The sequence below is a fragment of the Xiphias gladius genome, chromosome 9 (assembly GCF_016859285.1).
Source record: "Xiphias gladius isolate SHS-SW01 ecotype Sanya breed wild chromosome 9, ASM1685928v1, whole genome shotgun sequence".
NCBI classification, from domain to species: Eukaryota; Metazoa; Chordata; class Actinopteri; order Istiophoriformes; family Xiphiidae; genus Xiphias; species Xiphias gladius.
The window spans coordinates 5,469,530-5,486,719 of NC_053408.1; the positions used below are offsets into that span (position 1 = coordinate 5,469,530).

The 17,190-nt window shown below is 42.1% G+C and overlaps 1 protein-coding gene across 4 annotated transcripts in view; it reads left to right on the plus strand.

The window, feature by feature from the left end:
• The window catches only part of tanc2b (tetratricopeptide repeat, ankyrin repeat and coiled-coil containing 2b), a 140,590-nt gene that overhangs the window by 64,195 nt on the left and 59,205 nt on the right, over positions 1-17,190 (plus strand). For 3 of the 4 annotated variants that reach the window (XM_040135591.1, XM_040135592.1, XM_040135594.1), the window contains 2 exons: positions 3,179-3,250; positions 5,793-5,972. In XM_040135591.1, coding sequence (XP_039991525.1) covers positions 3,179-3,250; positions 5,793-5,972 — 252 coding nt within the window. The remainder of the gene's footprint in view (positions 1-3,178; positions 3,251-5,792; positions 5,973-17,190) is intronic. The other variant, XM_040135593.1, reaches the window with a different exon arrangement.

Below are 17,190 nucleotides of genomic sequence, written 5' to 3' on the forward strand. Positions count from 1 at the left end.
TCTGACCTGGAATAATATTTTGATGAACGGTGAGAAAAATGTGCTGTGACAAGGAGAGTAACTTGTGATTAATTAGGGTACTACTGTGCTTCCTGGTGAGACACTGGGGATTGACAACAAGTTGGCAACACAACAGCGTTAGGGCCCCATGGAGGCAATAAGCAAAGGTAAGAAATAAGGCAGGAAGGAACCGACCCTCGCGCTGAATCACCGTGCTGTCACTGAGCGAAATCATTGAGCTGAAGGATGTAATTCTCTGGGCTCCTGATATCCGGGATGTGTCTGAGTTACACGGCTCAGTTGCGATCTCTCTTTCTCTTCCTGTTGTTGGTTATTTTGGAGGTTACCTCAACTGAGAGACAGGCATCCATTGCAATTTCGGGGTGAGTCTATCGGTTCCATTTGCGTGTGACGTGATTGATCAGTCACAGAAAAAGAAAAGAAACCCATTTCAAATGTTAATTTGTTCCTCCAGGTTAGTTATTCCCAGTCCATCGTAAATATCAAAATCCCTATGTGTAACTAGTGATGACTTAGTTTTCTGTTGGTCTTTAAACTTTTTTTTTTTTTTTTTTTTGGCCAAAGTTGATCACACAAATTAGCATGATTTATAGTAATCACCCTCAGACGGTACCTGGGAAAAAAGCCTCATTTTGGAGCAGAGGTCACATTGAACACTTTGAACGCAGGGCCAGGTTCATCAAAGTCGGCCTGAACGATAACGATAGTGGAGTTCTTCGCCGTGTTCCATGGGATCACTATCAGACGTCGCGCTGACTTCTCCCATAATGACTCTTTGTCCAAGTGCGAAATTGGCTCACACTTCTGACATACTAACGCAGCACCGTGACATTACAGGCTGCAAAGAGTAGCCAACAGTGTAAGTGCACCATTATTTCTTCAGTTTAGGAGATGGTCTCTTGCTTTCAGCGACGGTAAAGGTTTGATTTGCAAAGCTGAATAGGGTGTGGTTATTGAGTACAGGACGTCTGCTCTGACTCTGAATCAGATACTGAGCTGTGTTCAGTTGTATTCTCACAAGTGGTTTGACAGAGACGGATGTCCACCGTTTGTCTCTGTGGTTGGAATGAAAACATGTCTCTTGTCTTCTGTCAGGCGTAGCCCCTCCCCTTTCATGTTCCCCGCTTAATATGCCATTGATCTATGTGGCGGGACAATGTACTGCGATCGCCGGCAACAAGAGAGCAATCTGCACGAGAGAATAGAAGCTTTCTCTTTCGGATAAAAGAGCTGCAAAGATGCGTTTCTCAAGCTTGAAAAGAAATCGTAGTCGAGAGAAAGGAGACTGCTGTAAAGAGGTAAAGCCACATTTGTGCTGTGTGGAATTTTTCCAGAACCTCAGGAACAAAGTCATTTTAATTGCAGTTTTAACATAGGCTTCTCATTTAGTGGGTGGAATATATTGTACCTGAATAAAAATTGTTCAATTTCCAGCGAAACCTGCAGCTTTTTTTTTTTTTTTTAACACCAAAGCTGGGTGCCATGTGTAATAACAGTATCTTTCGCAACCAGAATTACTGCATCAGTTTTTAAACTTAAAAAAAAATATAACCACACATCTGAAAAAGGATAAGGCCAAATACATTTGTCATCTATTGTATCTATTTCTGAAGCTCACTGTCTTCCGTTCATTCGAATTATTAACGCTTCAGCTCTGACATTTCGAGCCACTGAACTCGTCTGATGACAAGCAAATTGCTCAAAACGTCACCTGAGGTGCTAATCAGATACGCCGCAGGAGCTTAGCGAGTGTTCAAAATCTATTACTGTATATCATTGAGCTTTCCACTCATAACATCACGCTCCTAATGTGCGCTTGCCTGTGCACGTGTGTGTGTTTTCACGGCCCACTGTGCAAACAATGCTCATAGCTAGTGCAAATCATCTTCAAAGCCTGTATTGATTTTCGCGACATTGATTTTACAGGGTGATACGGCTCATCAGGTATGCGAGGTGAGAAGCTATTTTTGGTCGGCTGAACATGCGAGAAATGGAGGCGTCAGAGTAGAAGTGTTAGCACCAGGACGTATGTCGCTGTCTGTAAACACCAAGAATAAAAAGGTTATATTGCTGAAAACTATAGTGTTTTGATTGCATCACATTTCACATTTTGCTGGTACCACCTATTCATTCGACGCGAACGCTGAAAGTGCTCTGCAGAAAGTCTCCCTTCTGCAATCGGTGTCAATCTCCGGCTGGCCCAGTTCTCACACAATCATGCCCCACGGCTTATTCTATCTGTCCATCGACAAGCTTGATCTTTCCACCAGCGAGCCGTTCTAGCCTGCTGTGGGGCCACTGGCGCACAGTGTGTGAACCTGCGATGGGCGAGATAGTGCTTGAGTATTTGTTTGGGTTTTCTGCGCTGGTGGTGAGCTCTGTGATTGAAACACAATGCGGGGCTTGCCAAAATATACAATCCTTTTTTGCGATAAAAAGACTTTCTTGCTTTTCTACTTAATGCAACACTCTTTGATCTGTCTACACATAGAAAATCCATTGTCTTAGACCAGTTTTCATAAAAGTAGCTCAGTTTAGCTGGCCTGTCATGCTTTACAGTAGATCCATCCACACTTGAACAGGATTATGAAACGATCCCCCAGTGACACTGACTCTGCTTCCCAGTGCCCCCCCCCCTCATTTTTATTTATTTATTTTTTAGCTCCATCCACTGTGGTTAATTCTGCCTGCCTGCTCCCTTGGGCGTAATTGATCCTCATATCATTAACGTATGTGGATCTATCTTGGGAAACGGCTACTGTTTCACTGCTAGTCCTCACTCATTGAACCATATAGTCCAGTGAGCTCTGTGATCGTTGCTCTAGCGCAGGATGCAACAATGGCTGTAATGTAAGCTACTTTGTTATCTGCACGGGCAGGCCCTCCAGATAGACTCACTGACTGTTTACCATGGGGAGGCGGAAAAAGTGGAGCTCGGCGGCCCGGTCCCCCTTCGCGACCGTAAGGGGCCGCTTGGGCCCCAGGAGGAAGGGTGTGGAGGGGCTCTGTGTGAGCAGTCTGCTGGGGGTCCTCCGATCCCACACCTGGCTGATCCGAGAGGAGGAGGTGGCCTTGCTGCTTGCCCGCAGCTCCTCACAGTGCTTCCGCCACCACCGAGCTCACTCCCTGTCTTTCTCTTTCTGCTCCTCCTCTGCAGATGGCGGGAGCGAGGACTTGGCAGACCCCCGCTCGCCCAGTCTAGACCCTCACCTGAGCCACGTCGGCCAAGGTAAGCTAACAATAATTTCCCAAATCTGTTTTTTTTTTTTTCCTTTAAATAAATTAAATTTTAAATAAAGAGAAGCGTATGGAGCCCTGACCTCACAGACTGACCAATTACAGTTTTGCCTGTAAAATCTGAGATCACCAATAATAACTCGTCTCCTCTTCCGCTGCTTATTATGGAGTGTGTTGAGCAGCACCCAGCTGTGAATGTGCATTATGTGAGCGAATGAGAAGCCGAGTTACTGAGCTCTTTACACACGCTCTTTTCCCACCTTTACCTTCTCACTTCCTGTAATACTTCTCTCTCTCAGCAGTGTCTTTGCAGACTCCATTTCTTCTCCCTTAATGTTTTCGCAGTAGGAACCCGTGTTGGCCGGGCTGTATTTTTAGTTGACTCTATAGCAGGAAAGTTTATGACTCCTGGAAATGAATTTATATTTACAGGGAGAGAACTGTATGAATTTTATATTGGTGTAATTTTGTCAGTAAATATGAGGTACTTCAGGGGAAATAGACTATTCAGTACAACTGCAGATGTTTATCAACCGAAGGAATGTCAGTGCGTGGCAGAAAATGTTTTGTGCAATTATAACTGGGCATATTGCCTTTTTTTTTTTTTTTTCCCTCCTTGTGCATGTTTTGAGCTCAACACCTCGATGAGTGGGTGTTTGTGTTTATTTTGAGGCATGGATTGGCCCTTAAACATGTCTTTCATCACATTCTGAAATAAAAGACCATCATTTCCCTCTCGATGCTCTTGTTCGCTGGATTTTACCACCGAAGTGCGGCGTTTCCTCCCTCTCCATTCTTCCAGTCTTTGCCCTAAATCCCACCTTTTGATCCCTACTTCAACGTATAAATCAGCTTGCATGAGGCCATTCAGAAAAGAAGTTTAATGGATGTTGAAACAGAAATTTCAACACTTTACCTCTTTAGTATCACGGTTGATTTTAAGATGATTATCTTTATGTAAAATGTCCCTAATTTCTTTACCTTAGTGAGAATATTAGGTTAATAGTAGTAGAAAAAAAAAATATTGGAATGCATAAAAATTTAGTTGGATCTTGACCAACGATAATTGCTACCAGAGTCCCAAGTTCCCCCTTGGTATTCACACTAGGCTCTGCATACATAAGGAGAATTTCCATGTGGGGGGATGTAACCACTGTTCTGGCTGTTGTTTTTGCTTTTGCAATGACATTCCCCAGTGAATGGATGGACTGAGTCCAGCACTGCTGGAGCCACAGAGAGACGTGTGTGTTTGTTATTTCTTCCATGTGTGCAAGTGTTTCTGTGCTCGTGTATTTTGCATTTACCCCATCCTAGCCTTCATACAGGCTTCCTGTGGGACTTGTCACGGACTAGTGTCTGATAATGGCTTCATGTCTCACTGTGGTGGCTGCTATCTGATGTGAGACTGCTGCTTGACCAGTTGGATTTACAGCTCCGTCTTCAGGGAAATGGGCAATCTGAGCCAGAACTGATTCACAAAATGGATGTTGTGTTTACAGACAGCTGGCTGGTTTTTCGTTCACCGGGGAATGTGAGTGTGTGAAGTTTAAAAAAAAAAAAACAAAAAAAAAAACAACACACCTTAAGTTGTTATAATTTGTGGTTCTTGAAGCAAAAGAGGAAAACGGGGTGGGTGAGAGATGGAGCGTGGTTGTGCTCCGTCTGTAATTACTGCTCATTGAGAGAGGCTTTTTTTGTAAATACAGTGCTCTCTCATGGTCATGACTGTGCTCTTTTTTTTTTTTTTTTTTTTTTTTTGTTTAAACACATTTCAGATGGTTTGAAAATCCTCCTTTATTATATTAAAATTGTGGGGTATTGTGTTACTGCGGGGCTCTCAGAGGTCAGGCAGCCTGTAGTTTATAACAGTGAATGTAAACAGCACGTGTTGCCTGCGGGGATGCTCTCTCTTCTGGGTCACGCCAATCCCGTTACTCAATACTGGTTGTTGCACTGATATCCCAATCCATGGACCTGGCGGAGGTATTCTGTCATACACTTTCTACAGGGCGGTGAACAAACAGAATTTTCAGTACAGTCCAGTGCAATCCAACGCAGTGGCCCTCAAATAAACGCTTCTAGTGCTAAAACGATTAGTCGATCGACAGGAAATTCCGCGAGGTGGAAGTAATTGTTAGTTGGAGCCCAAAACACTACCATTGTGAATCTTGAAAGTGTTATATTTTTGTGAAGACTGTGTAAAAGAGGATATGAACTGTGTTGGATTGTATTATTAAAGCATTCACGTCATGGAAATCATTCTCATGAAACTTGAAAAAAGGTCCAACCATTAATGCATCCACAAAGACAGAAGGGAGCGTGCCATTTGAGAAGTAGAACGGTGACAGCAGACTCAAATGTTATTTTTATCAGTTTTCTACACGGTTAAATACCATCTCCATACATTCTTCCATGAAGCCGGAAACTGATTCTGCATTTGCCCCAACAGCATTGGAGTGTCGTTAAATTTTAATGTACTATTCAAAGGAGAGAACAGCATCTCATACTGCTCTGTGCTGCCTCCCATCCTGCAGGTGGCAGCATAGACAGCGACTGTGCCTTCGAAGGAGACTACGCTGTGCCCCCGCTCTCCATGACCGAGGGCATGCAGCACATTCGCATAATGGAGGGCGTGTCACGCTCGCTGCCCTCCTCCCCACTCCTCACCCACCAGACCATCAGTGTCAGGCTACAGCCTGTGAAGAAGCTCACAGGTAAAGACGCTGCAGTCACAGCGGATTCACACAGAGTGCAAGATTTGAATTGGTTAGGCAGCCAACAGGGATGTGGGCGAAATCTGGTTCAAATTTGTCTTGTACGCACATCCTTGCCTGTAAGCTGTCCTCCCCCATGGACTCACTGTACTAATACAGCCCCCCCTTAACCCTTCCCTGTACTACTGTGGGCAGTGTATCTAATCAGAGAATCACACACAGTGAATTAAAGCCGATTTTATGAGACAAAGTGAAGAGGAGTGGAATGATTTCTCACCCTAATGCTTGCTGATAAGCAGTAATCACTCACCGTTTTACTTACCCACTAATTCTGAGAAGAAACATAAAGCAGGGCCGAGCTCTGGCCTGGGGCAAACACTGCAATTTCCAATTCTTGTAATCACCAAAGTCCTACCTAATTGACAGTGCCAAGAACGGCTGATGGATCGTGAGCCGTGGCTGGCTCTGCCTTCCTTTATTGGTCTTTATCTCCCACCGCTAATCGTTTCCCTCCACACTCATCTCTGACATTCAGGGAATGTGGAAAATCACCACCCCTCCGTCTCCACATTAACTGGATTATGAGTCTGTGTCATGTTCCCTCTGCTATTATCGTGGAGTAGCTGTGGTTTGGTACAGAGGGCAGTCTGGACATCCAAGGCCTACTGTTGTAATGGATTTCAAAATGAGAAATGAAATATTGACATTGCAGCTTCGCCTGATATCAGCACAGCCTCCACACTGAGCTAGAGTGGGTGTGAAGGACTTTAAAGCTTGATGCCGCAGTCACCACTAGGGTGCACCAGCCTCTCAGCTACCTCAGATCATTAACCATTTGTGATATGCCAGGGGGGACCATGGTTTTTACATCATACAGAATGATTTATGTTCTCTCCCGGGTCATCCAAGCTGTGGGTTTTAAAGAGAAAACACGCCAAAACGGATTTTCTCTCATTTTAACTGGGTGTGTTACACCACCGTAGAGGGCTCCGTGCGTGATGGGATGTTTTTGGGGACCAGGAGTTGAGAATTAGATTCGAGACCAAGCCAGTCTTATCAGGCCGAATCACACTTTTTCTCTCTTTGCTTCTCTCAGCTGCTCGAGGAGCCATCTTTGTTTGTTCCGTTCGCATTTTTCTTTCCCTTAATGCTATGTCGCAGATCCACCCTGATTTGAAGGCTGCACTTTAGTCTGTGTGAATCAAAATCAGTTTTTAGATTGTCATCTTATGTGAGTCTGTAAATATATATATACATATAATATGCGTGTGTTGTTACCTTGATTGCTGTCACAGAGGAGTATGTTGTCTAAGAATAGCTTGATTACTGATGTGCAGTGCCGTCTCCTTTGTACTGTTCTTATTTTGTGGTTGACATAGGGAGAGGTCTTTTCGCAGCACTATCGCACATGCCGTTGTTTGGCTTGATATATTATACCAGTCAGGTGCTGCTGGTTGTGAGGGCTGCTTTGTAATTTTCGGATTTTAATGTGGGGAATTAGGAATTCTCTCGTTTTTAATATGAAGCATGTCTCAGCTGTCTGCTTCCCGCACTTCGGCCTTGTCTGATTTGTTTTACCTTTGCATAATTAGTCCATTTATACCAGTCATCTTAAGTGTTCATGTGTGTTTGTGTGCATGACAGTGAGGGAGATAATTTTGGCAGGATTAGCCCTTCACTGTGTTAATCCTTCCAGATTTATGTCTCTGTCATACCACCTATTGTGTGTTTTATCGTAGTCTGTTGTAATTATGAAGGCACTGAAAAAAAAACAACAACTTATAACTATAAGATTATTTTCCAGCTAGTGTGACAGATGTAGCATTGTAGTACTGAAATCTGTACATCAAAAGAGATTATTTGGCTTCCTTACATACTGTCAGTGAGAAGCCCTCCCTACAAGGCCTTTTCTTAAGATCATGTCGAAATGACTTTTCACAGCTTATAGGAGCTAAACTACTCTTGACTCGGCACAACTGACTCTATGACAACATGCACAAAAGCCCTCAAGTGCCCGGAGGTGCCCTCTGTCCTTCAAATCCTCAAAGACCTATGTCTGCTCTCGAGTGGCATCAAGCACCAGATTGTTAGGTCTCATCCACCCCGGCTTTCTCACCTTTTAATTAATTCAACTCGGCACCACTTCCTGCGCAGCTTGACAGTACCAAGCTTGTGTGCGCGCTGGCGTCAGAGGCCAGCACCCCTCCCGTGGCTGAGATGGCAGAGGCGGGAGAGAGAGTGGTGACAGAGGAGCGCATTAGAGAGCAGGTCTAAAGGCAGCGGCACTTTGATCCCCCCCGGTGGCCTCAGCCAACCCAACCGCACCCTCTCTTTGCCCTCCGGTATGGCCCCTGATTGGCCTCAGGAAGGCAGAGTGGTGATGTTGGTGAGGACAGCCTCGTGGCTCTGATTTGAAGGAAAACGCTATGAAAGCGCTGACCTTCTTAGAGAATCCGCAAGTTTCTGATTGAAGACTCTCAAGGGGGGCTTCAGATGCTTGAGGGGTCAACTAGGGAAACAAATGGGTGAGGCAGGCAGTACTGTCCCATCACGATGTACAAATATCAGTTTTCTTTTGTTAGCGGTCACTCCTGATTTTCTATGGACATTAAATAATGTAAAAGCAGTAACACGTTTTCACTACATTTATCGAAAAAGTAGATAAATACTTAGTAGATACTTAGTAGAGCACAAGTGATGCTGGCCGACACAATATTGATACCTGAGAAAAAGAAAAATCTGGCTATAATAGATTGGCTCATATTCTTTTTACATCAACACATAAACAAACATTTTGTGAGTAAGATATTTCTGAGTAAAAATACTATACAGTAGGAAAAAAACTTGACTCTGAAAGATGACGTACTGGAAATTTAAAGCATTTGAAAATATTTAAATAAAGATGAAGCTACGCCTATTAGTCATGTACATTTGACTTTATTTTTTCCCAATTTAAGTGTAATTCAAGTGCCCCCAGCTTAACTTAAAGCTTCTGCTGAGGAAGAACGCGATACAATCGAAAGCTCCATGTGGTGAGCTTGTTTTGCAAATGAGATTTTTCATTCTGTACCATAGCAACAGTAGGTACATGAAAAATCTTAACTCGAGGTCCGCTGACTTCCTTTTTCTGGCACTTTCAAGCACATCTCGAAGTCTTGGAGGAGAGATTTTAACCCTCCGTTTACATTTACTCATTGGGTCACGTGGGGACAACCAAGTGATCTCCATGACCACTGCAAGCTTCCTCCTCTTGGAAGACCCTGAGATGTGGTCTAAAGCTCCAGAAAAAAGCTAGGAAGCCAACCTTGAGTGGTTTATTTATTTATTTATTTATTTAGTCAAACTGCTGTTTTAAAAACCATGAAAGAACTTTCATTGCTCAAAATTATACTAAACATGGCAGAACAGTCTCACCACAAGATGCATTCAGTATGTTCTGGAGGATACTAGATTGTTATTGCTGATGCATAAATGTGTGAGCAGCATTTTACTTTTGTAGTTGGTTGAGATGAGGCTCGTTTAGTGACACTTTTATTTTACATAGCTTCCTGTAATTTCCTAGAAAGCGAGTGACATGTAACTGTAGTTTTATCTGAAGGTTCCTGGAAAGAACTAAGGAATTTGGTACTAATTATAAGAAACATGTACAGCCTTTTCAATTGGTACAATTCTAATTAATTAATTCCAATGAATTTTTAATGTTACCTACATAGTCTTATGGAAAGTCATTATTTTAGCCGTTCCTTCATGGAGATTTCTCTGCAAGTCAGTGACCCAACACAACTAATTAAACGTAAATAACTGTCTCAGAACATTGAGACATGTAATTTGTACTAGATTAAACAGATGTTTCCACAAAATTCCTTTAAAATTACAAGGAATTACTGCTCATTTTAACTACTTTGTATGCTGTTGATTAGTTTAATGAATAACACTCAATTCATTATAATTTCATTATATGTTTTGTATGAAAAATCTTGGTACGGTAACTACAGCCGTCGGATAAATGTAGTGGAGTGGAAAGTACAATATTTTTTCTCTTATTTGTAGTGAAGTAGAAGTGACATGGAAATATAAATGGTGAAGTAGAGAACCTTAAGTACAGTGCGTAACTGACTGCACTTGCCAGGGGTTGTTTCAAATATGCAGCATTCCTTCATCTTCCCACGTTTCGCAGATTCCGGGACCGCTGTGTTTACATTGTCTATTTTTTTTTGGGGTTGTCTTAGACCATGAGAGGCAATGATGGCTCATTCTCACAGTGATATCTCATGCAGCTCATCGTTATGAGTTGTAATCACTGATTGCGTATTTGTTCCTTGATAGACACCTCACTCAAGTGTCAGGCTCGCCAGAGACGCCTCTCCTACTTGAATGATTGGCCCTGCTCCACTCTGAAACATTTAAAGGGATTATTTCAACATCTCCCCCCAGATTACTCTGCTTTTTCCTAATTAAGGGCCGCAATCAATACAATTACGGGGTCCCCAAGGATTGCCACATAAAGGTGGAAAATTGCATTTGGCCTTAAAACTTGAGGAAAAGCCTTGATTTAATGATACCACCTAATTTTTTCTCCCACTCTTGCTGCAATTATCACAGTAATATGAGTATATCTGAAATTCATTGTCTCTCTGGTGCTTACAGCAATGGAGTAATATGTGAATAAGTGGCAGCGTCCTACAGTAAGCTACCTTCTAAATGGACATGATGTAGATATGAAAGTGCTCAGTGGCAGTGTGGATGGTCAGGATTGACAAGGCACGGTGTGCAGAACTGCTTAGTCAGCTTTTACAGCTCATTGTGTGGGTGGTCTTAAAGGACCCACATTAAAACAGCTGAGCTCTGTTGAATTAGCTGCTTGTGATGAAGGCTGCATTTGTGGGAATGTTTTGTTTTTTTGGGGTTTTGTTTTTTTTTCTTCATATTTTGCAGGATCAGTGTCCAAATGGAGATGACAGGATCCCTTGTGGGGCGATTTCTTGCACAGATACAATGGGCTGTAATAAGATTTTATTCTGTCTAAAACCCCACAGCTGAAATTCATATCATGTGGAGGCACATTGTTTTGGGATTTTCATAAGGTATCTGGGAAATGTAGGAAATCTGTTCTAGAGCTGCAGTGATGAGATGATCTGAAAGGAAAATCAATCTGCGACTATTTTGATAATTGATTATTCGCTTAACACACTTTAAAAGGCAAACGTGCCAAAAGTCTCATGGCTCCGTCCTCTCAATTGCGAGAACTTGCTGCTTTTCATTGTCTTAAAATGATGTTAATTAAATCTCTTGGTGTTTTGAACTGTTCAAAGTATGACGTCTGAAGCCATCATCTTGGGCTTCAGGAAATTTTCATACCTACAGTACTGGGTGAGGGCAAGTTGAGGAGCATCCATCACAAAAATGCCTCATCAAGTATCTTGATAATCACTGATGTATGCAGAGGCAGTCCTGCAAACAAGACACAACAAACAAACCATCTAGAGCTTAAACGAATAAAATAATTGACAGAAAAACAATAGACCACGACTTTGATTGTCAATTAATCATTAGTCATTTTTGAAGTCAAACATTCCCTGACTCCAGTTTCTAAATGGTGAATTTTCTTTGTCTTCTGTGATAGTAAGCCGAACATCTTTAGTTGAGAACACAGTTCAACCAAAAGATCATATCACGTCAGCGGTAGATGGTTTTTCCCGAGCCTGGTCGAAAATTGTAGCTCTTTTTTTTTCAGTTTTTTTCAGAGCTCTTTAGTAATCTTTCGTCCATTTTGACTTAAAAGCTGAGGTTCGTAATGCAGTGGTGGTAGAGGTACTACAGAAGTAATAATACAACAGTGTAAAAATACTCCTCCTGTCTTCTCCTAGTGCGTATAAAAAAAATTAACTCTGTAAAAGCACAAAATATTGTCAGCAAAATATACTTAAAGCATAAAAAGGAAAAGTATTACTTATACAGAATCCCCCCATTAAGAGGTCATATTGCTATATATATTATATTACTAGAAGATTAGCTTTGATGCATCAGTGTGTAAGCAGAATTTCAATGTTGCAGCTAGTCAAGGTGGATCTAATTTTAACTACTTATATATTCTATTGGGTAGTTTAAATTACAACAATGCATTATTTTGTATGTAAAATCTTAACCTGCAAAGTAACTACCAATTAGAACTGTCAGATAAATATGATGGAGGAAAAAGTACAATATTTCCCTCTGAAATTTAGTTTAAAATGGAAATAATCAAGTAGTAGTAGTAGTACAAGTACCTCAAAATTGTACCCAAGTACAGTACTTGAGTCAATGTGCTTAGTTAATTTCGACCACTGTTCATATATCTATAATTTTAGAGTGTTTGGTCGGACAAAACAAGCGATTTGGTGTCATAGCTTTGGTATAAAAAATAGTGACGGAATTTTTTAATATTCTACGACATTTTATAGACGGAACACTTAATCAAGAAAATAACCATCGGATTAATCGATAATGAAAATAAGTGTTAGTTGCAGCCCTAAAACCACCTTCAGGACCAGGTAAAGCTGTCTGCAAACAACATGTTCAGTTGGATCCATAAACATCAACATGTAAACAAACTTATTTGAAACTGCAGCATAGCATCTGTCCTGCTCTTTGGAGGAACCCTACTCATGTATACTCTGTTTTACATATCAGTGGATCTCCTGGTTTCTGGACAACATAATGTCCAGAAACCAGGAGAAAATGTTTGACTATATATATAATGTATATACTGGACGTGTCCTTTAAGCGATGAGGTCATCGAACACAAACCTGCAGTGCGCCATGCCTTGAGCATTTTATCATATCTTGTCCCCACAGTGTTTTTTTTTTTTTTTTTTGAAAGGAAGGCTGGCATTTGTGACATCTCAATCCTTCTCCGTCCACGCCCCCTTAGCCAGCATCGCCTGCATATGGCATCTGGTACCCTCTGTGAATGTTCGAGATGAGCACTGACATTTGGGACATATCAATCTCCACGCCTCCTTACCCAGCACTGAGACTCGAGAAAATCGTTCTTCAGTTATTGGCATTATTTCCTGCTTCAGCCGTCCCAGGCCGCCACGGACCCTCCAAATAATTTGTTCTGCTGAAAGGAAATGTCACATTTTAAGCTCCACTGTCGCAGGTGAATAATAAAGAGTGAAAGTTAAATGTAGAAAGGAGTAAATGAAATGGAAGTATGATGCCCTCAGGAGGAGCACTAAAAAACATAAATTCTTACCACATTTTAGTCATCGGCCAAATATTTCGGATATTTTAGCGATAAAATAAAAGTTTCACTATTCTCCATTAAATGCAGACATCAGTTCTTTTACCATACAGTCTGTCAGTGTAAAGTTACTTGAGGGAATAATACATTTTTTTTAAATCCGACATTTGTTGCAGTCTATTAATGGTTAATGCTCGTGCAGGTGGAAAGTTAGACTGCTGAGATGGAAGGACTGATCCAAAAACTAACCATTCACTGTAAATGTTTTGATTACTAAATTCAGATACAGAAGAGGACTTAGAGAAAAAAAAGTTTGACTTTTTGGGAAATTCGCTTTCGTGCCTTGACTTAGACGAGACGTTCGATACCAGTCTTATATCTGTATAGTAAATATGAAGCAGCCAGTTAGCTTAGCTTAGCATAAAGACTGAAAATGGGGCAAACAAGCTAGCGTGGCTCTGTCCAGTAGTCACAAAATCCAACTACGACCAACTGTAAAGCTCACAAATTAACATTGTTTGAAGTGTTGCTTTTACACCTCGGTTTTTGATTAAACAAACAAGATATAACATGTATATTACTGAGCTTTAGAGGTGCTGGGTTTTGGACTTTGTGGCCTTAAGACAGAGCCGGACATGCTGTCTAACCATCTGCTGGCTGTGGCTTCATATTAAGACATAAAAGAGTTGTATCAATCTTCGCATCTGACGCTCTACCGGAGGGCAAATAAGCATATTTCCCAAAACGTCAGACCTTTGCTTTCAGACCTCTTGACATCAAAAACAGCAAAACACAATGGATTTTAACTTGTGTGACTATGCCCTCGTGACACACATCTGCACATTTAACCAGAGGACTATAAGAGTTCAATGGGGTACTCTGTTTTCCGGTATAACTGAAATGATGCAGTTTATTTGTAAAACAGTATTAGTTTAACTCCAAACTCTTTAACTCTTTATTTTTGTTGGGTTACGCTGTACTAACATAGTTCAGCTTGAAAAAAATACATGAAAAAAAATTTAAATTGTGTTGGATATGCAGAAGGAATATATTTTAAAGGAAATGTATTGATTAGACTTGCAAAGAAAACACTTATTAAAAAGTAGTGATGTGGGTAGACAATAAGGACAGGAAACAAAGAAATCAATGATCATTACATTAAAAATGTAAAATTGATTTTTGGAGGCATAAAGCTCAGAGGCAAAGCTTTTGAACATGCAGTAAAGGATTTGCAGAAAATTACACAGAAACAACATATTCAAGTTTTGTAATTATTGTAAATAGTTACAAGACTGTTGTTTTTTTTTTACAACCACTTCAAAATTTTTGATTTATAGATTGACATTATAATACATCTGATGGAAAGAATAAATAACAATTGATGTGTGTTACAATGGTTAAAAAGTAAGGAGGGAGGGTAAGTCTGCCACCATTTCTGTCAGGCTTATACAGGAAAAAGACACAGGTAAGATAAACTAAGAATGGTAAAAAAATGACAAAACACCCTGTAATATCTACAGAGCTGTGTTTCGTGGGAATAGGAATAAAGATGATAGTTTATTTCTTGACCTTTAGGCTGTTAGGAACTGCATGAGGACTTTTAAACATAATATAAAGACAAAATACATTTCCGCAAGAATCATATTGCCTCAGAAGCGTGGTAATCAAAACACAAATTCAACAATCAAGACTGAATTGCTATCACTCCCCAACTGATTACAGGTCTCTTTACAAAAAACGCCAGTCAGCAGCAGAGTCTTGGTTATAAATGTTAACTGATGTTTCTGTCTCTCACACGCTTACGCAACCTCCTTGAGCAAGTGTATCTGTGCTCATTTTAATGATAATAGTGTTTCAGATTTAAAGCCAGGCATGAGATCAACCACCCCCACTTGTCATTTCACTTGATGGTGTTACGTTTTGTTGACAAGATGCGACTAGCCTACAAATACAACGCCACTTGTATCTTGCCACAGACGTACATGTAAAGTTTTTCGTTTTTTTTCCCGCGAAAAAAAATCACTTATTGCCCAGAGGCAAGGTTTGACAGTAGGGACGGCTCGAAGAAAGATCCAGGTTTTATGGTGCACGTAACATGGCACTTAAAAACTTCAACGTTTAACTGTAGCACATCTTTGAGGCTTGTTGGTAACATGTGCAGGTGGTTGGAGATTTCACTCCGGGGAAATAAGTGTGACTGGAGGAGATTAATAAAACCCACTTGGAAAACGGCGGGCTTCCAGCCTAACGGATATGAACCCCGACAAAAGCCGAGACGATACACAGTAAACTCCCAGCACGGTGGGTCTGAACCCCTAAATAGCTGTAAAACATGGCTGCAGCTGTACAAATACAGTTTCAAGGGTAAAACAAGGACAGACAGGGATGCCTGAGCCCTAGAGGAAAATGGAGTAGGTTTTATTGAAACCCTTGTTTCTGTCAAATAATACCTCTGCTCTTTTTTCCCCACTTGTGATGTGATGTGTCCCCAAAGCTCCATCGACGAACGGCAAAACTGCATGCCTTTAATATCACCCTCCCTCCCTCCCTCCTTTTTTTTTTTTTTTTTTTTATGCCATTTTCTTTCCTCCCCCAATACCCACCCTTCTCCTCCCCCTCCTTTTGCTCTGCGGTTGCCATGACAACAGCAGCACTGCACCATTCATCTGTAGGAAACCTGGGCTCCTGTTCTTGTAGAGAGAGTGCGCCTCTCACATCTATACATAACACGCTGGGCGCTAATGCAGTCACGGAGGCGAACGAGGAGCTCGCTCCTATCTGTGCTCACGGGCTCCCTGTTCTGTTTTGTTTTGTTTTTTCTCCAATTTCTTCACTTACCGGCGAGGTTTTAGTAACCTGTCAGCCCTCGGTACATGCTGCCATCACATAAGTGTCACCTCTGTGTCCCCCTCTTTCCCCAGTGACACAGTGACTGCCACGTTCTTCCTTCCTCCTTCCCTTTTCCTCCCTCTCCCTCTCTTTCCTCCTCCTCCTCCTCCTCTCGCTCCTCCCGTCACTGCCATATCTGCCTGGCTATGTATCATTTACTGCGACTGAATTGAGCGGGCAGCATCAGCACTGAAACCTGTGGAGATTTCCTCTGAAAGGAAACCAGAGGGAAGGAAGGGGGAGAGCTTCTGTTCCTCCGCACTTATCCTCCCCCTGCTCTGCTGCAGGTGTTTTTTTTTTTGTTTTATTTTTTTTCCTATTTTCTTTTTTCATTTATTTTTCTTATTTTTGATGAACTGGTCATCGCTCAGGGAGGAAGGACTGCTTGTGTCGCTGGAGGGGGAAGGAGGGGAGCTGGTGCCGTACCCCAGCCTTCAGGAATGCGAGATCTGGTTTGAGAATGGTGAGCCCTGCCACACCCTCTTTTGCTTGTTTCATTCGTCCATTTGTGCCTGCAAACTGTGTCTCCCTCTGTCACCTGATGCTCCACCTTTGCTCGGCCGGAGCTCGCTCCTGGTCTGCTCTCTGATCTCACAGCTGGAGCAGCTGTGTCGGCCAGTGGTTTGAATGATGTTTGTACAGATATGGGGGTAATGGGAGGAGTACAGGAAAGTCATTTCTTTCCCTGAAATGATGCATTTGTCAAAGGGCCGCACTCTAATGACAATGTAGGCTCGAGGACCTGTGAATCAACCAGAGTGCCAAGTGTTTTTTCGTGGCGAGCTGGTCTGTTTCATGCGTCAGCGTGGGTGAGCATTCAATTGTCTTTGAGTGTGTGTGTGTGTGTGTGTGTTGGAGTGTGTGTCTAAGCACAAGCTGTGGGTGGCTAATGGTGCTTGTTCTTGTTGTTGTGTGTGTCTCACTTTTCCTTCCAGAGCACAGCATCATATGTAGCATACGGTTGCGTAAATGGGTTGAAGTTGGGGGGGAATAGTTTTATCCCACACCATGCAGTCGGCGGCGGCAGCAGCAGCGGCGGCGGCGGCGGCAGCAGCAGCGACAGCAGCTTGTTGTTGTGTACCAGAATCACCCTGTCATGTGCTG